General features: G+C 40.3%; 1 protein-coding gene across 1 annotated transcript in view; it reads right to left on the bottom strand.

Annotated features, from left to right (window-relative positions):
• The window catches only part of LOC107224190 (division abnormally delayed protein), a 66,611-nt gene that overhangs the window by 6,959 nt on the left and 38,532 nt on the right, over nucleotides 1–21,120 (bottom strand). Inside the window, exons 3-7 of the mRNA XM_015664192.2 lie at nucleotides 14,030–14,594; nucleotides 13,281–13,482; nucleotides 6,756–6,973; nucleotides 1,605–1,749; nucleotides 896–1,049 (exon numbers count right to left, since the gene is read on the bottom strand). Of these exons, the coding sequence (XP_015519678.1) occupies nucleotides 896–1,049; nucleotides 1,605–1,749; nucleotides 6,756–6,973; nucleotides 13,281–13,482; nucleotides 14,030–14,594 (1,284 nt within the window). The remainder of the gene's footprint in view (nucleotides 1–895; nucleotides 1,050–1,604; nucleotides 1,750–6,755; nucleotides 6,974–13,280; nucleotides 13,483–14,029; nucleotides 14,595–21,120) is intronic.

The following is a 21,120-nucleotide window of genomic DNA, read 5'->3' as shown; positions in this document are numbered from 1 at the left end:
AGAGGAGAATACGTATCTAAGCCCGTGGTTGCAAAAGGAAATGATAAGACTAAGTCGGTAATAAAGTGTCTCAATAATTAAGGAATCGAAAACAAAGAAAAACTAGTGTCCATGCCGGTATATCTGTGGTGAATTTTGCTCCAACTTTTCAATACAGGTCACCCTTCTGCAGGATTTGTTTTTCAGCTTTTCACCTACACAGTTGTATACAAAGCTTTATCTTATTTTCCCTCTAGCTCAATCGAATGGATTAGCAGCAGGTGTGAATGTTCCTCGGCTTAGTTCGACCTCATTCGATTTCTTTTAAACGTTTCTTGCTTTTTTGTTAAATATAAAATCCAGAGAACCGACGTTCTGAATCAAAAGCTGGGAAAAGAGTAGACGAATCGTTGAAAAAGTCATTTGCGTCAGTTATTCTGAAAACGAATGGAACAACTTCACTACTATGTAAAACAAACGCTTTACAATTAAAAATTTCAAAATGATTAAACATTGGTATTTTTTATCCGATCCTAACGTATAGGAATGTTGTTTTACTCGTGTTCATAATTATCAACCCAAATCGCATTGCCGTTGTTTTGTTAAAGAGTTTTTTCTCCTTTCCCAATTTTTTATACAGGCTTGAGGTTTCATTCATCCTTAAAATAAAATCCAACTTGGAACAAATTCATTTAGCACAGTGATTTGGCATTCAAAGTAACACAATACGATGCAAAACTCAAAGCCAAGCAGGTGCCCGATATCAAGTTTAGTGTGATTCTTACGATCACTGACGCAGAAGGTGGTTACTAGGTACTATTTCTGATGGTAACTTATCGTCATACTGCAGTTTGTCGCATCTAGTTGTTGAAATGATAATAATAACGCGTCTCGACAAAGCAAGAAAAAGACTTACAGTTCGTGTTGGATCCCTCACCCGATCCGGAAGCTTCGTACCCGTCGCTCTCGGCATCGCTATCCGGTCCAGCTCCACTTCCAGATCCATCGAAGGTTCCGTCACTGAGAAGCGCACCGGTATCCGGTGTCGACGCCAATTGCGATTGAACTATCTGGAATTTTGAAATAACCACCAGGTTATACGAGCATACGGTGGAAAGGAAACCTCGAAAGAAAAATGTCTACGATACCTGGCTTGAAATTTTTCAAACATTCTACCGCCACTTACTGATTAATTATAAGCAATTATGATAGCGCCGATACAGGTTAATTGTATCATGTCCATTCAACAGCTTGTCTATACAGCGAGTATAATCTCACCCTTATACATTACTGAAATTGATGTCATATCGAAAATAAATTCCGATTTGAGAACATTGAATCTGCTATTATTTATTTACAGAACGTATCGAGAGTTGAACCCAATGTTTTTAGCATGGTATGGAGAATTTCAAATTACCTAAGAACTCTCGTAATGGGTGCAATTACACCAAATAGATGCTGATAATTCTACTGGAACTTAAACGCGCAGAGATTTTTGAACTGGAGATATAATTCTAGTATCAAGTTCATTTCTAATGCGATAAAGTCCCTTGGATCAGGGCAGTTCAAATTAGTTTGGTGAAATGGCTTCGCGTGTATAAAACAGAAGACGTAATTTTACGCACCTGATTAACATGTCGCAACTGATCGATTAGCTCACTCGTATTCGCATTGTCGTAGAGAGATTGCGGCGAACTTCCTGCCAATAGAGGAAGTTCAGGATTGTATTTCTGCGCCGTCAAACTGGAGTCGACAATCGTCTTCATATAGCTGGAACAGAAATCGAGAGATATGCATTAACTTCAAGTGTTCTTCGCTAGCCGTGAAAACAAAAAAATCAAAGAACAGCACCAGAAACACAGCACTATAACGTAATTTATTCAATGCAGACGATGTAAGATCGCAATTCACAAAGTTTCGTTGAATTCTCTTCTTTCACTCCAAAATATTGCGTTGTTTTGGTGTTTCGTTATCCGTAGTCGAGTTTTTATCAGAATTGATAACGGTTGAGATTTCGACAGCATCGAGCCACCTTGCAAATATCAAATAATTAAACTAGGCCATTCGAAGACGATAAGACGAATTTTTTCGCCAATTCAATCTTACACATTGTAATACCAATAGAACTAGAATGGAATATTGATAAATCTTCGGTTGGTTATCTCGTTTTATATAGCTCTTACTCAGAATCCCAGTGGATGAAAACCTATCGAGATTACGAGGTGAAACCTGTTAAATCGAGTGCGCACGCGTGAAATTTGTTGGATTTTCTTGCAGGTTGACCACTTCAAGTTCCAGCTGTGAAACGCGGCTGACGCAGGTTAGGTACGTGAGGCGAATTTTTTTTAGATTAAGCAGATCCCAAATAATGGATGTAGCAATTTGGGAAGGACTGGCAAAATTTTAGAGCTGACTGACCGATTACCGCTACGAGTTACTATAGAACCAAAATTTCAGTTCGTGATTCAACACGGGAGCATCCGACATCTCATAGTTCGTTTCGAGCAAGTTGGCACTCCTGCTTCACAATTTGCTGACCTTACAGACTAAAACATTGCAGTGGCACGATCTCGCCGACCAATAGAGCGCAATTATTTTGCGCATGCGCAGTCGGTGACTAAGCCTGTCAAGTTTCACCGTTTCCTCTCGGTTATCGGTAATTTTCGTCAGGAAAGTCTCGAACGCCGGGAGGACCTAAGCGTATTGGTGAAGACGTCGCGTTCGAATAATTCAAGATTCCTTTATTGCCTCGGCTGTCGTGCGGGGTGTAGGGTGGCGCTTTGCGGGGCGAAAGGATTCGAATCGAAAAAGGAGGTTCAATTTCGTAGACAAAGGTACCCGCGATGAGACACTTGGGTGGGAGGAGATTGGACGCCAGCCGCCCACGGCCGCTGTCTGGGCTCCGACGGTAATAAATTAAGCAAAGGGTTTTACCTGCTATCCGCCGTTTCAAAACTTGAGGTTTCAGAGTTTGGCGCTTACTTTGATTCTCGAATTATTCAGAGAGGGTAAACAATTTTGCTGAAATAAAACACCCCGATTTTTCTCGCCTCTTCCCGCGCAAGCTTCAGTAGGTACTTTGACAGTGAATTTACAGGTTTTTGATACGCGTCGACGTCCACTATGTTGGAAATTAAAATGGCGACCACATATTTCGGAAGAGTGAATTTCATAAAGATAGATTGAGCGGTTGTTAAAACGCTATTATATGTGTCAGCAAGAGGCATTAAAAGGTTGATTCACCGCCTGAGACGGAAATTGAGTAGATTTGAAAAAATTCGTATCGGATATTCCCGGCCTGCACCAAACATTCCTGCGAACTTTGATCAAAATCGGAGCTGGACCCCTCGCAGATGGTCTTTGTTGGTCATTATAGATGATTTGGTAAAAATTTCACGCGAAGCGCGTTGGATATAATCGTTGCAGGGCGCTTAGAAGGAATCCATTGTTGTTGATTAATAACCACAGAGCCCCACGGCTTTTTCCCTTGCCTCGTCTCTCCTTACCGCCACAGCGCAGCGGCTCCAGCAGAGGTTCCAGGTCTGGTTGCCCAGAGCGAGAGAGATTATTTAATTTGGAGGAAGCCTTAAACGAAGCGTTGATTAGCAATTCACCGTCTGCCTGCGTCTATTATATACTCCAGAGCTCACACGTTGACCGCTGCATGACTCAAGTTGCGCGAGGCACAAGTCTCAAGGCTTCCTTGGCCGAGGCTAATGACTTCCCAGGATCCGCCAAGCAACAGCCGGATGCTTATTGTTCGATAAGGATTTTCATCGCTATGATTGTAATCGATCTAATTAGACATCTCGATATACTTGGCGTACTGCCAACCGTGCCTGATAAGGTTCAAATTAATTTTTGATAAAATGGAAAAGCACGCTTAGATTATATAATACCTAGTTGGTGCTCATTCAACTCACCGAAATCTCATAAACTGCAGAATAATCGGTGTACCGTTTGCGTGTCGCGTCGCGTCGCGTGCCGAGGATTGATTATTTGTTATATTATTATTCCAAGCAGGTAATGCATTGGGACAATGTCTGACACGGGTGGGATTGGACAACTCCAATGTTTGGTGAATGAGAAGTTTGCCCGAATGTCACTCTTTTAAATGATTTCTCTAGCAGACCGTTAGGAATGGGACAAAGATTGTAAAACAATGTAAAATCATCCCTACTCGTATCGAAATATAAGAAAATTTTAACAGATTGAATGTATTTTTGTGTGGAACGTATAGTGATGTCGATTGTTCCTACTTCGTGAGACTGGGGTAATGTGGCGGCTTTTAATTGAATCTATACGCACGAGAAAACAGAACTAAACGGACCGAATCAAAAGGAACCAAAAAATTTTTACAATCTAGTTTCTAGAGTTTAAATTTCGGTCTATAATTAAAAAATTGCTAAATTTTTTCTTCGTTTTTGTTCAAGTCAACATTTAATCCCGTTCTCGTTGCAGGGCTCAGAGCAACGAAGTCGATACCGAGTCGGGGGGTGGTTGAGAAAATGAAGACGCAATGCAACGTAACGCGAAGCAAAGCGCCGCCAAGTCTGGTCATGCAGGGGTGCCTGGCGCCGGGACGTCGCCGCCCGCACCACCGACGATAAACTACACTCATACAAAAGGATTCGCTAGCACGTGAGAAGAAAAGTGGTTCCGCGATACTCTGTGCTCGGGGGCGAGGTCACCCTCAGTTGCGAAAGCGGGGTATGTCTGGTGGTGTTTCCCGGCACCTTGCATCATTGGAATAAATGCATCGATCTACAAATTCCGAGAACTTTGGACTTAATCTACCTGCACTGACGAAGGCAACGTTTCTGGATGCTAAATGCCGAAGTAGATGTCGACGCGACTTAATTCACTGCTGATTGTGAGTGTCGCTCGGTAATTCGGGGAGTCTGCATGTCTCTGTCCAACTGACAGCTACCATCGTAGCATACGTAATGTAGAAGAGTCGAAAGTGAGGGGCTATTCACCCAAGGAAGTCATAAATTTAACAGCTAGAAGTCAAATTGCATATCAAACGGACTTGAGTGTTTGGAGTATTATTTGAAATAACAAGGAATAAATCGAGATAGCTGATATCTTTGGAAATCACTACCAATCATTTGATCAAATGAAATCACGCGATAGAGTTGAAGAAACCGTGATGCATGTATCCAAATACCTCGAACAATGTTTCGATAAGACGTTAAGATTCCATTGATTTCTATCTCATGTGATGTGCTTTCGTTCACTTTCGCTTGACGAAGATATTGTCATTTATTTCCAATGATTGGAATTACTGTAAAACGCCTAAAAGGCTTGGATATTATTGGCAATCAGATGATAAGGTAGAAATCCGTAGAAGTCACTGGAAATCATTGCTGCTAAATTGAGTTGATTGAAATGAGATCCGTCATTCCATGCCCAAGTGAGTGGTCTCTTTCCCGAAAGCAAAGCAGACCTTGACACTTCGAGGAAAATGTTAAAAAATCTTGGCTCAGGTTTGACCCAGTTTTATCAGACTATTTCGACAGATCCTTCTTGTGATCGGAAGATCGATAGGTAAAATATATAAAACTAATTCTGCAGGTTCATCGGTTATCACAAGAAGTGACATATGTGCCTTTAGCGTCACCCGGAGAGCGTTGTTCTGAACGCGAACGAAGGGATGACATCACTACGCGATTGCAATGGAAAGTCGCGTATTCCGCATGCTAACGGTTTAATGATTACAGTCATTGAGTGTGCATTATTTTTATTTCATTATTCGTATCGCAATCTGTCCCTCGCTCTCGACGCCTCGGGTATTGTTGCGTATTAATAACGCCAACGCCCACGTTTCTTATTGTTAGCCCAGCATAAGTACGCATCGTTATCTCTCAGATAAAAGCTCTGATTACGGATTTCTTCATGTCGTCATATTATAGGTGTACTTTACATACATGCAAGGGACGCTGTGCATGGGTACAAACATACCTCAAGTGCACAAGGCATGCGTATAAATGGGTGTGTGTATGAAAGAGAAAATAAGATAATATGAAAAAGGGTTTGTAATAAGGAACGCGGTGACATCGCGAGGCAAGATAGATCAGAGTTATGACACCCGATATGCAGGCGCGAAGTTGCAGCGATAAGACATCAAATATTTACTCTCGACTAGCCACAGATGTTGAATCTGGATTTTTCCCATTCTTCATCTCGCAAAAAGATGACCAATTTTTTGAGCCCGTATACTTGCTTCACTTTTCTTTGTCCCGCGCTCCTTGATACCTCAAGCATGGCCACGTTCGGGTTGAATGATTTCAAACTACTGACGATGGGTCAATTTCAAACCGCAGTCACTTACAACGTGTTGTAAAGTCGGGGAGTATACCTGAACACTGCGAATGGTGCAGGACTAAGGATTGTGCAGAGTCGAGGAACAATTATGGCGTTTTTGTACATGATACTTTATACGTATACGACGGTGGAAGTTCTAGTTTTCTTCTAACATATAATTTTGAGATATGAAAATATACACTGTACCGAGATTCAAAGCAACGTATAGTTCCATCGATTACTATACGTATTTCAGTTAGATATATTTTCAGTGAAAATTGGCGTGGTTACATCGTAAATACACATTTCGTTTTATATTGGAAAATATGTGTCAAATGAATGGCGCCATTCGTCTCCTCGAAAGGTTATATACCTATTTTCACGATGCTTGTAAATGAATGCTGACATGCAGGTAGGTCGAGTATTTCACTACATTAAAAAATGTTCAGTTAGTGTTTGGAGAAACTTACTCTCCGACACGGTCTCCGTTCCAGCAATGTTTGTCCGGATAATCCTCGCAGATGGTGTCGGCCAAGGTACCGTAAAAGCTACGGGATCTTCCTACGCTGGCCAAAAAGTTACCCAGACGGAGTCCTGCAGGTACTTTGTAAGATGCAACGGGATCCATCGTCGTCGTGTTCGACGGGACGAAATCAACCAGTTTTGTGCGATCGCATGCAGCGCGTACCTAGAGCAAATAAAAGGAATATAATTTTATTGAGAAAATAGTTAACAGTTCCCCGTGAAGTGAAAATTTTATCTCTCTGGGTGCGCGTGTGATTAATTTTGTGTTCAACGACATCTCAAGAACGAAGGAACGAATTTGGATGGTTTCAGTCTAAATTGACGGGGCGTTTCTTACCTCAGAACCGATTATATTTTGGATTTGATCGGTCCAGTAGTTTATGAGTTATTTCAATAACACAATTAAAAAAAAAGTTTTTACTTGCTACTGCTTCATAAACTGAAAACGTATCCGGGCACGAATTTCTTTCACTGTCCGATCAAGATTACCCAGATGAACAACTTTTTATACAGATCATTACGCAAGACGGGAAAAAGAGAACTGCTGTTGATCCAGTAGATAGTAACTCGGTACATAGATTCCAGAAATAATTTAACCCAAATATTCATGAATAATTTTAACAGTGTGTCCAGTGATATCAGAATTCAAAATTCCCGTATATTCCCGGTTATTTTTTTCAAAACTCCCGTATATTCGTACGTTATCATGATATAATGGACATTGAACACCTTCATATTCGACGATGTGTAGAACTGATGAATTCGGATGGAGTCAAAAATGTAGAAAAATTAGAAAATATAAGAGTCACAATATTGAATTTTCAAAAACGCGAAAGTGTATTTCATAGCATTTCAAAATGTAGAAAGCTGAAGTACAGAAAAGTCAAAACGAAGGGTAAAGTATAGAAAATCAGAAAGAATATAGAGCCGTCACAATGCTGTTGTATTCTTATTCGTTGTGACAATTTTATATTACAGTTCTGTATACTCTACCATTTCTACGTTTTGACTTTTCTGTGTTTCGAATTTCTATGTATTTAAAAATCCTACGGAATCGCTTTTCACGTTCTTCAAAATTCGACATTGTGACTGTTTATTTTTAAAAATTCGGATTTCAGCGGGAGAATGTATAAACGGCAATTTCAGCGCGAATTCCTGGTTTTTGTGCGAAATTTCCGTATAATTCTCGTATTTTCAAGGTAACTTTGAAATTCCCATATAATCCCCGATTGCTGAACGTATATATATATATATAATATTCATATGGTAATTCTAAGGAAATTTATTTCCATTATCATATCGCGTTAAAACAAGTTATAGACAGACGTCGTAACGAATCACTGAATAAACAAATAATAGTCCGTCGTACCTCCTGTTTTAACGTGAGGTATTTCAAGGCGTGCGAAAGGGTACCTTGGAAAATATTCAATGTAAAAAGAAGAAATTATTCGAGACTTTTTACTAAAATAAAAAGTAATGAAAATATATTATTTTATAACCAAACATTACACGAAAATCTTCCCTAGATATAACCTATGCATCTAACAGGTGTGTTAGTAATTATGCATCGTTAGCATCTCCATAAGCCCATGGAGGAGGTATCAGAATGGGTTTGTCGGGGCAGTCGTGCATCAGAAAATATGCATAGAGGTGAATTTCACGTTTCACGGTATCACGCGTAAGGCGATGTTATCGTTTCGGAATCCACATCCACGAGTCACTCACTCCACGCAACCCCCTGCGTGGCAAGGTGGTGCCGTAACCCACCGCGTCTCCTGGCTATGCCCGAGGTATATCCCATAGTTCGGGCAAAGCTCCTCCATAAATTCCCGTTATTCAGCCATTATGTAAATTTATCTTTCCTCTCGACTGTCGTCCGACTCCGCACAAGCTCCGCTTTGCTGAGCCGCTTGCAGCCTCCGAACGACAATTTCATCGACCTAGGATATTTTATACTCCAGAAGCAGTCTCGAGTCTGGAATTCACCCAGTTCACGTCCAAAGCAAATAGTAGCGAATGCGGTAAGCCTCTCGTGCCCAGCAAAAAAAAATCCAGTTTAGTGTAGGTGCGCGTTTTTGGACCCTCAAATTAATCGACGAACATCAACAATCATCCCGAATACCATATAGAAAGTATACATTGGTCAAATTGCTCTCGAGCGTATTTTGCAATCGAAGATAATATTGTTTATAAATATACTGGTCAAGCCACAGTAATCCTCTCTTTGTTCCCAGGATACATTTCTCATATGTAAGTGGCGAGGTAAGTGGATATTTATAACATTTCACTACGTGCTACTAAGCATGGACTCGTTCGGTCGTGAATGTGATATAAGATGTGATTCGTAACGATGTCGACAAGTTGGATGGCGAACGTTACAGCTGTTCATTGCTAGGTCACAACAAAGTGTTCAAGTCTTCATACGGCAATCTGTCACAGCGTTATCACAAGCTAAATTCGCCGATCTAAGAGTGGCTAAAAGTGTTCAGGTACCACTTGAACATCACTTGCATCTTGTTCCAACATATTTGGTATTATACGAACATATGATGCAGATTATTACATCACTTACACTATATTGGGGCCAGGCTCTTGAAATGTTTCGACATTAAGAGTCCGCTTGGCAGAAATTACATTATTCGTGTAAATGTTGAATATTTATGGACGATGGATAGTTTCTTTGTCGTAGAAAGCGCGACTGAATCTGCAGCGAAGAGCATGAGGCGGGTCACATGGCAACAAGAGACGTTCGGAGTCGCGTGCAGCATCTCGTCTTTCTCGCATTAACGAGGCCGATTGGGACTCTGTCTTCCTTTGCGGGTTGACTCACGCCCGGTCCTTTGCCGATCTTGCCCTACCAGGCGAAATGCACGCACCCAGGCTTCGCGTTCAGGAATAACAGGTTCGTTGTGCCCTGTAGAGCTGCGCAGTGTTGTACATTATACACCCAACGCCCCGAATTCCGACCACCACCTTCTTCTAATTCGACAGCACCGAATCCGCCAGCAACAACCAAATTCGAAAAATATCAATCCTCAAAAAAGAAGAAAACGTAGAAAGTTTTTCGGACTCAAAAATATGGTGCAAAATAATTTCATAGTTTGCCGACCGGCACGATGACGATTATTTTGCATCTTATTAATCAGATGTTAACTTAATCGAGAATGAAAATTCACGGCTTGCATATTTTTTTGAATTCTCATTTGAATGTGTGTTTCGCGAGATATTTATCTTTGTGTACATATATACACACGCTGCTAATTCCTTGCTGCTTCTTCAATAGATTTATGTACAAGTCGGGTCAAAACGTGCGAAGGAACTCTAAAGACCTTCACGATTCTATCTGCGCGTTGTTAAACTTTGACCCGCTTGATAACTCTATAATCAGACTGTATTGTGAGATATTGTAACAATGTCCAGGTTAGTCAACCCGCAAGCTACTCTCCACTGCAACTTCAATGAGCCAACCCTCGTTAAGAAGAAGAGAAACAAGATTTTCATCCAACATATTTAAGGACATACCGACAAGATAAACCGATCACTGAATCGAACTTCAAAAATCAATGACATTTGACTGATTCTAAACTGTAGCACGCAATTCCCATCCATGTGTATAACAATACAGATGTATAAAAATCTTCAGGATCGTGAAGAAGAAGAAATAATGATTCAATTCAAAGGCCGAGTGATGGGAGACTAAATTTTATATTATAGTTAAACAGCGTCTAGTTTATGACACGCAAAGCAACTGTGTATTGCGATATCTTTTTCCAGGTGAGTTGCGAAACGTTATCCTACAGTCATTGACGTCTCGTCGTTTTACAGACTCCGGTGTGCGTACATACAAGTATGCGGCAAATATTTGCAACTAGGATCATTAGATGCAAAGATATACAGAGAGGTCATTACTTATGACTTTACACACATTTCGCGGCTGTGGCAACGGTTGCAAGTGAACTACTGTTTTTACTACAACCTGAGATTTAAAGATGAATCGGCCGGGAACGTCTGAATGAGGAGTTTGAAAACGAGTCGTGATCCGTTTCAAAAGTCTTCGGTACCTAATGTTATTTGCAGCAATGATAGTGAATATAATCAAACCAATGTCGCTACTATGTGACAGAATTGTATCTGAGAAAATTTGAATAACGCAAACCAAGATGATAACAATTTGAGAAAAGGTTTTTACAAATAATTATCTTAAGAGTGGATAAAAGTAGATTTGTATAAGTACGGTTATACAACAGATGTTATTCGGAAATTAAATTAGCATATTATAAGTGTACCACTAAATAACATTTTCAGAATGTTTTTTAGACAATTTGTAGGAATCTGGTTTGAACGTTATAGTTATAAATAAGTTTCCTAAATTGTTAATATCTAAGCTCGTGTTATTCAAATTCCCTCAGATTTATTAGTACTTATTGTGAAGTAAGAATGTTGTTTCATTCACGTTCACCATCATTGACACTACATATCATTGCTGAAGTTTTTGTCAAAGGTGTTGCCTCTTTTTCCAACTTTTGATTCAGACGGTTTGACGGATTCATCCCTAACTCTTATCCAAGTACTCACCCTTGGATCGATTCCATTCGCATTCAAGGTCCCCGGTGTCGTCTGCTGCCACCTGTCTGCTACGCGAGTTGAATAGGTGACAGCAGACGACATCGGTGACCTTGAATTTGAACGGAATCAATCCAAGTTTGAGATATTCTACTCTCTGCCAAAATAGAAGTTGTCAGGCCGAAATAGATGATTGACACCGAGAATATCTCCCATAGAGTATCGGTAGTATGAAAAAATAAAAACGTCACCTCGAAGAGTTCCGACTACGTGTCTGCAAAATTTGATAAAAATTGCAGAATAGTACTGACTCATATTTAAGGTTCTATGGATGAGGGGACAAAAGCTTACAACACCTCACAATTTGTAAATTCGAATACTCCGAGGATTACACATTAGTATAAAACCCAAGAGAGTCTATTATACGTTCCTCGAAGGCTGTCACGAGTTGAATACCCCCGAATGATCGTTCATGTCGTACACTCAGCGAGCAAATATTTTAAGGATTCCTTTGTATACATGTATATATACAAGGAGCTGTATCGCCGACACACCAATCTGGAATGCGACCTTTCAGACGCGGCAAAACGATGCCTTTCCTCCCAGCTGTGAAGAATTATTAGTACCGTCATAGATCAAGCCAATGGGAGACCCCCTGCCAGTCTCAGGGCGCAGGGTGCAGGTAGGCGCCTGCGAAATCAGGTTGGCGCAGGTTGGCGCAGGTTCGCGCAGGTCGGCTCGGTGGTTTCCTTGGCAATGTGGCATTTAATCATGCAGGGCACAGTCATCCGCGTTCGAACCTCTCGAACCGCCCGCTTTAAGGGTCCTTTGTCCCGTTTTGGTCACTTTAATTTTGTTTCTTTCGCTCGTTCGGAGGAGATGAATTCGCCACCGTGTTAGTCACACGCTGGCGACCACTGTGAAAAATTTAATTAGATACCGGTCCCGGCGCCAACTTTCGCGCCCGTCGAACGAAGAATTACAATATTTGGTTTATTGACGGTACTGACGATCGAGGATAACTGCACCGGTCAACGGCGCACTTGATTCCAGATTGATAATGTTTCGTAACGCGGACGCTACGGATAATTGGAATGAAAATATATCGATCATTTTACAGAGGTTAAATGTAACGCAAGCTTTATCCAACGCCACTCGTATACTAGCTAAAATTTCAACATTAATTGCAAGGATATCGATCGTTCCTTTGGTTCTCATCAGCTGTCGGTAAATGTAACACGAGTCGTAAGAATGGCGGGAGGGCCATTTACTTGGAAATAAAATAAACGATTTCAAGGTAATAACATTCACTTCACAACGTTACTCCTACTTCCGAATGATGCTCTAGTCTTCTAAGCGAATTTCAGTGATTCCCGAATCGGGCAGAATCACCGAAAGTCAGAATGAATTGTTGAAAATTAATGGAAATGACTTGGTAAAGTGGAAATCAACAAGCACACGATGACATGGAAATCGATGGAATAATATTGATGTCATTGAAACCATTTGGTGTTTACCGTGAGACTCACGACGATTATCACGATGTCTAATGTTTTCCACACGGTATCTTTGACGCTATCATGTGATTTCAATTGATCGCCACGATTTCAAATTACTTCAACTGTCTCAATTGATCCCCCATTATTTCAAAGAATATTTCAGTCATGATAAGGCTCTTTATTTTATAAGCTGATTTCCAACTATTAAATTTATGACTTTCTCGAGTGAATGGACTTTCGAGGAATGGTGAATACTCGGCATGCTTTGACAACCCATGAAGAAAGACTATTACCTTCATTTTAAATACCGCAAACGCAGTCAATTTTCATTCAAATGTTAGCAATGCGAGAAAAAGAGTTCACCAAGCGCACGAGTATCGTCATCAAGAGGCGAGATGTGCTTCTTACCTTCTCCTTCAACTCTGGACCATTCTCCATGGCATGCATGATAGCATCCGAAATACGCGTGTCCAGTTGCCTGATGGCGCTTTCCACATTCAGACCCAGAGGATTGTTACGCCCGTCGATGGCGATTACGAGTCGTTCAACAGACTCGACGTATCCCGACCAAGCCATGTCGAATTGCGACGCTGGCTCGATCAGACAACCCCTGAAAAGAGGAAGGGATATCATTTCAGAAAAGTTTTTCGAGATTTTACGAGTTTGGGGGATACAGACGAGGGTGAATTATGGGAATTTGTATCTCGGCAACCAATTATTCAAATCGATCAGGCTTTATTTTACCCAAAAGAATGCAGACCGAGCTTTATGTACACACACTTCTTTGTCGGAATAAATAAAAAGGAAACATTATTATTGGCAATAACGTTATTGAAATTTTTTTAAAGATATGATCATTATCCAATAAGTGGTTATATATCGAATTACTCGCGTTTCTTCTACTTTTTACTTTACATTTTTGTCTAGTGAATAACACCATTATCGTTTGACAAAGCGTATACAGGTAATGGTGATAAATTCTCCGAGGATTATAATTTTTCAATATTTTCAACAAATTCCGTATGTATTAATAGCAACTAGCCAATCGACCGTTTTTCAGTATTATACAAAATTCCCCATATATCTCCCGTATTTTCAAGAAACCTGAAATTTCGGTAGACAACCTGCCGGGCGGATAACGGTTGAACTTTTCTCACCTGATTACGTTTATGCAAAGCGCAGAGCAGGGCCTGATGTCGCTGGCGATACCGTGACATTTTGAACAGTAGGTCATTCGCTGGAGAGCTTCGAAACAGGCGGTTTGCTGAGCTGTCTGTGAGGAGAAGAGGGCTCCGTCGGTTTTGTCCAAGACATTTTTCCCGAGAGTTAGGGCTTGGATAAGTACCCTGGTAGCCTCAAGGCTCTTTACGACGGACTGTGATATCTGTTTGGGGATGTCGCCGAACGGTTTGATGCTGTCGACGGCTTCTCTGAGGCAGGATTTGAAATCCTTGGAGAAATCCTGCTTCAGGGGATCCACTGCCCGATGGAAAGCAGTGGGGAACAATTCGTCGAAGAAGTTGAGGAAGCTGAGGTACAGCATATCACGTGTCCGAGGCTGCTGGAGGGAGTCCGGTGTGTTCTCGGGTGCGACGTAGTTCACTATATCCCGATACAGGCTCTTCACAGACGGATACGTTTCCACAGCCATTGTGCGATAAACTTGATTGAAGAGGGTCAAAGTTCTGTTCTCGGAATGCCTGACCAGCACTGTTACGGTGTCTGCAATCAAATGCAACAGATATTTTTCATCAGTATCCTCTTCGTTTGTCCTATCAATTGGTGCAAAAATAATATGATAATCAAGTTATACGAGGAGATAAAAATTTCCGGTCCAAAAAGAAAAGTGCGTATTGCTTGATACATGCGAATTTCAAACGCGTTCCCGTGATAGGTTCTTCCGATTGATTTTAGGGAACAGGGTATTCTGATCACCAATAATAATCCTGGCGAATTTGGTTCTTTCGTACACTCGCTTCAGCTTCTTTTATTTATAAAACTTGATAGGTACTACAGACTTTTTACTCACGCGTTAAAAACTAGTGTTGTCAGTTTCAAGTAATGAGGAAATTTACCCACCGTTAACCGGGGCTGGTGCTAAGTTTGTAATGTCACGCACAGAAAGTTAAATATCCAATCAATTTTTGTTTATAAAAGTGTCTCAACAAAATGTAAGTGCAGAATCTTGAATACATAAATACAAATCCACAGATTGAATGCCGTGATATAAAGATTTCTATGTTTTTTCTAGCTGCATAAGCTCAAAATTCATCGTAATCATAGGTGTGTTTACTATTTATATCGTATTCTTATTTGAGTATTGTTTTTTAATATAAAATAGTGAAAATAGTTGAACGGAGCGCAATATTTTGTTCATTTCATTTCTTATGTATTAAAATTCGTTTTATTTCGGGACGTTGTTTAAAATAATTCTTATTCAAATTTCGTGTCCAAACGAGCAACTAATTGCGAAGCCACCAGACGGAAAAAAATTTGGTTAAACTTTACCATTTTTATTATTTTCAACTTATCGATATTCCAAAAATAGTTCGGTAATCAAAGCACCAAGTGCCCAGCGCTCGACGGATTCTGCTGAAAGATAAAAAATTGTTATTTCTATTTGCTTTTATTAATCTATCGACAAGGCACAATAATTAGTTCTATTTTCGTATTACGATTATATAGTACAAATAAGTAGGTACGGTCATATTGCTAATTGCCTCGGGTTATCAATCTGACGATAACATATTTCGTACATGAAACGATATGCGTTTACGAGAGTTTCCGAACTCTGCAGTAATATTTGCGTTAGCGTTAATGGCAATGCGAAGTAAGCGCATACCAAAGTTTAAGGATGTATGGGACGTACAGTCTGGATCAAAAGTTAAAAAACGAGAATGAACGGTCTAAAAAATTTCCGGAAATATTATTTGGGCCAATGACGGTAAACATTAATGAAACAACATCGCTACTACCTGAAATGTTTCCGGGTAAAATTCTTTTACAGATAAGGAGAATGGACTAGTGGTCGGTTACTTTTTTTTTTCGTCTTTTGTACTTTCAATTAGAATTCAGTGTACACTTTTGTAACTACACATTTTTTCATGAAATTAAATACGTTGTTTTCTTGGTTTATATTTATAGTCCCATGAAGTGAACACTTTTTTAATGAGTGAACAAGTAATTAATCTTTGTGATAAAATAGTTGCAACCAGCAACTTGGTTCAACAGTGACCGATCACTGGACTGTTTTTTCAAAATGGTCGACCACTAACACATTCACCCTGATTATCTGCAAAGTGAATAAAAATAGACTTGTGTAAGTAAGAACAACAAATGTTCATCGACAATTCTACTAATTGCGTAGATTTAACAATACTATTATTTAAAATTGCTTGAATGTTTTTCAATGAATTTCTGAAGCTTTGATCAGCGAGCAAAATGAATCCAAAAAATTAGAATCGTATCAAAAATATAAGAGCTTAATCATTTCCAACCTTCCAATTGTCAAACCTTTTCTCAAATTGTTAATATCTCAGCTTGCGTAATTAGAATTTCCTTAAATACATTTCTACTACATTGTAGAAATGATGCTCAGATCGTTTGCACCATCATCGACGCAAATAACATTGCTGGAATATTTTGAAACAGTGTTTTTTCTTCTCTGTTTTCCCAACTTTTTCATCAGACCCTGATTTCATTCATCCTTAAAGTTAACTCCGTCGTAAATAAGGCGCTATTTTGTGAGTCACGATGTGTTTCTCTTTCAGAGAGTAATGCTGAGAAGTAACGTATGCCACCAATAATGTATTATTGTTGTGAAATAAGAAGACGAAGAGGAAGAAGATCGAGAAGTGGAAGAAGCGGAAGAAAGAAAAAGGAGAAAAAGAAAAAGAAGAAAGAGAATATTAGATGGTAGCCGTGATGTTGAATGTTTATAAAGTTGTGAAACTTGGACGGCAGTCCTGTACACATATCCGTAAATATGGGTGTGCCAGTACGTTTTGAAGCGAACAAAGATCCCCTCCACTCCAAGTTTCGGCGTCAATGGACCATTGTTAGCGATACGCCAACACCAAACTAAATTTTCTTAGACCGATATCCCACGAGCAACCGTCTCTTCCAGACCCATTGAAGGTAGTTCCGAAAACAGGCGCGGCAGCTCCGAGGTTTCTACGGTTTATACGTCTTTCCTTGTCGGACAAAGAGAGGAGGAGCTTTTTTTCGGAAACAACCTTTTACTGGCTGCGGCTCCACCGTTGCGTTCAACGTGGGAACCAAATTCAACATCGCAGTCGTCTTAACAAGGTAGAATCAGCGCCGCCACGCGTTCTGATTTAAAATTGCCAAGTCATTGCTCCCCCTCGATTGAACTGGTGTATATTATGTTACATATCGAACGAAACGACAGCGATACTTCCGGGGTCTTTTGAAGCACCATTTTTCGTTGTTTTTAGTTCAGTGTCTCATGCCTCCCGAGTTTTTTTTTTTTTTTTTTTTAATTTCAGCGTAAATACGCAGTAACATCGGGAATCAAATACGGTGGATCGGAGTTAAAAAATACATCCATTCGATCTTGACCAAATTGTTCCTTCGATCCTCCCACTCTCGCTTCCTTATTCTCCAACGATTCACGGTACGTTTCGTTTATGTCTTCATTCGATTAAATGTAAGCACGGATACACGTGCTTAATCTCATATTTCCTACAAAGTTACTTTGTAAGGTTAACCAGAGATATCCACAGATGTTATACCTTGCAAAAATATTCAAACTCTTTTTTTTTTCTTTGGTAGGGGGAGAGCCTGGCGATCGTGCCTCGACTGAAGCGTGCACTTCACTGAAAGCTGTGAGCTTGAGATTTTTTACACAAAAAACATCTTTTGATATGTACTGCGGACAGAAATATGATAAAACGTAAAAAGGAAGGAAAGCTGCTGGTTGAATGGTTTGTTGGTTCGTTTATGGCGATATACTCGTAGGGGTTAAAATATACCCAAATTCCCGAGAAGAGCTCTCGAGCTTTAAACTTGAAGACGGCTTTGAATCTATCTAACTGACGGTATAAACGGAAAATATAATTCGCTGGACCAAGATATTTTAGTACCTACTGATATAGAGACAGCAAGAAAATCTTTATCAATAGCTGGAATTTTGAAAGTTACTTGGCTAACAAGTTTTCTAGATTGGGAAAAGCCCACTGTAGCTCTGCTTGAAAAACCTGTACTGCAGTGAAAATTTTCGCTTCGACAGCTAAAAGTTTTACTGTTTCTATGTTAACACTACAATTTTCTGGTTCAGCGAATTATTTTTTTTCATTATTCTTCTGGTGATACGCTAAACGATGATTATGTGTATTATATTTACATTACGGCATTGAACACGTTCCGTACAGCATGCCGAAAGGAAATGGTGAAACTTAGCAAACTGAGCGTCCACCTGCGCATGCGCGATATTCGTCGTCTTTTAATGCAGGCTGGCCACCTCAAGCTAAAGCTGTCAAAGGCGATTGGCGCAGGTTACGTAGGTGATACGAATTACTATAAGTTAAGCAAACCCGAATCAGTTGATGCATATATTCCAGAAGACTTGGCTAAATTTTAATGTTACTGGACTAATTACTCCTATAACGAGTCATCATAGCAACATAATTTCAAATCGCCACTGAATGCGTGACAGTTTCTCATGCCCCGTTTCGAGTAAGTTGGCTGCCATGCCCTGCAGGCGAAATCATTGCCGTAATACGGTCTCGCCGACCAATAGACTTCAACTATTTTACGCATGCGTAGTCGGTCACTTATCCTGCTAAGTTTCACCGTTTTCTCTCGACACAACGAGGACTCTGCCGCTGTTTCAGTATCTCGTTGCACGTGGCTCGCGGCCACATTGCTTCCCCAAAGTGGTGGACGCATAACGCAAGATTGTCGCGTCGGATCTCGTTCCTCTCTCTTCTTCGGCTTTTCTTTCTTCCCGTCCCGTGGAATTTCGCAAGAAACTGTAAGAGGTTAGTACCTACGTCTTTCTCCGACAGGTCGTCGAAGAATGAGTTGAATCGGTTGGTGCTGCAGCTTACTTCAAGGTGCATCATTCATCTCGCTTCCTCCCTGCACATCCGTTCAACCGCAGCTCTCCCGCCCCAAAGCACTCGGATTTCATTCTTGCGATTCCCGATGCAGCAGGTATTTCCAGACGTGCGGACACGCCGCTCGCCAATACCGGGTGTGCCAAGTATCGCGCAAGCGCTTCTTATCCGTTAATCGAAAGCTTTCGAGTATCAACGACCGCGACGTCGGCGCGCAGGATCAACCGACTGCAGGTTTACTGCTTGAGCTGCGCCACGGGCGACAAGCGCCTACTTTGTCTCCCACTGACAATCCCATTTATCGCTCTAGCATTACGCACCAGTGACACACCCGCGACTGCCACCTGTGGCATAGAGATGAAGGAACGGACACCGGGTCGGTGGGTGGGTGTAGGTATTATAGGTGTAGGAATGTCTGTCGCTTCGTATATATCGATTAAAACCGGTATGAGCGAGTAGCGTTTGCCCGTGTAGTCCCACCGGAGGACGAGGATCTCGGCTATCGAATCATTTTATTTTACGACTGGATGGTTTTAATCAAGTATTTTCCATCATCTATTCGTTGTCCCCAATCAGCCGAGATGAACTGGTTAAAAAGAACTTCGGAATCGAAAATTTCACGAAACGTGATTTTTTTATCAGGCGCAAAGCGGAATTGAAATTTTTCATCTTGTTATCTTGCTAAAATTAGGGCATGGATTGATAACAGAGATATCGCAGCACGTGTACCAGGGGTGAGCGTATAACGTCAAGAAGTTCAGTAGAATTTCGCGCCAAGTATCTCATTCATCACTCAAAGGCTGGACAACAAAAGAAACTTTTCTGCGAAAAGAAGTAGTGAAATTCCCTCGAAAGCATTCCAAGTAGGTAGATACACTGACACGGTAGTCAATTTTCGCGGAAAAAATTTTCCCGGACTTTTCCCTGACCAGGTGTCCAATTTTCCCTGATTAAAGGTCTTACTATCTTCACTAGTGCTACGAATCCCAAATTAAAGAACCCCAATTCTTCGTTTCATCTCAATGTAAATTCGTTAGGAAGTTCCAAAAATGTTAAGAAAAATTACACAAAAACACATCTAAGTGTATGTATTAGGGTGGTCCTTATTTCGGAATCGAACGAATTTTTCATCTCCAAATAATTTAAAAAACAATTCTCTGATTTTTCCAGATTCTTATCTCAAATCTAACCTCTCCGAACAAGAGAGCGGATTTCCCCATTTAAAAAATAGGTTTTTCGGCCACATTCTCAGCATATATTTTACTGTAAGAGTAATAATTATAAAAAAAATCTGTAACTGCGAGATTTTGGTCGGTAGTGATGCTAATATCTGATAAAAAATTCATATTATCATACCAAGCAATTTCGAAGATCTGCACACCGTCTAAATCTGACTTTGTTCTTCATTTAGTGGGTGTACAATTCGTCTAGATTATCTGGTACGATGATGTGACGTTTTTTTCAGTATTATCACTAATGCTTACTAAAACCTCGCGGTTACAGATTTTTAAAACATTTTTACTCTTACCATAAAACACATAATAAGAATGTAGCCGAAACATGTATATTTTAAACGGGGAAATTCATCCTCTTAGTGGGAAGGGTTGAGATAACAATCAGAAAGAATGCGGGAATTTTTTTTTTAAATCACTTGAATCCGATTTAGAGGGCGGCCCGGAAAAAATTTGTTAACACAGTCAATAAGGATCACCCTAGTATACACATAAATATATTGTATACGTATTATGTACGTTGCACGGTGCGCAATTCATTACTGTTTGTAATGCCGAAGTTTTACTACTGTCGCGTGCGGTTGCCACACGTATTTTTCTTCAATAATGAAATGAGAATTTTTTAATTTCCTTTCCAGCCATTCATTAGATGTTTGGTCATCTCTGTTTTTCCCGGACAAATTTTTCCCCCCTGACACTTTTCCGGTTTTCTCTGTCCGTGATTGAAGTGTTGACCACCACCAAAATTTTCTTACCCATTTCTCAAAGTACCAGAGTAGGTAACCATCGAAAAAAAATTTCTCATTGATCTAGAAAAACTACTGAAATCCAACCCATTGCCAAGTTAACCGTAACATTTGCTTAGAGCAGTTTGTGGTCGACCAATGTGCAATTGATATACAAGTAGAGGATTTCAAAAGCAAATTGGAATATAAG

Source organism: Neodiprion lecontei, chromosome 2 (genome assembly GCF_021901455.1).
Source record: "Neodiprion lecontei isolate iyNeoLeco1 chromosome 2, iyNeoLeco1.1, whole genome shotgun sequence".
Lineage (NCBI taxonomy): Eukaryota > Metazoa > Arthropoda > Insecta > Hymenoptera > Diprionidae > Neodiprion > Neodiprion lecontei.
This window is presented reverse-complemented; position numbering and strand designations above follow the sequence as displayed.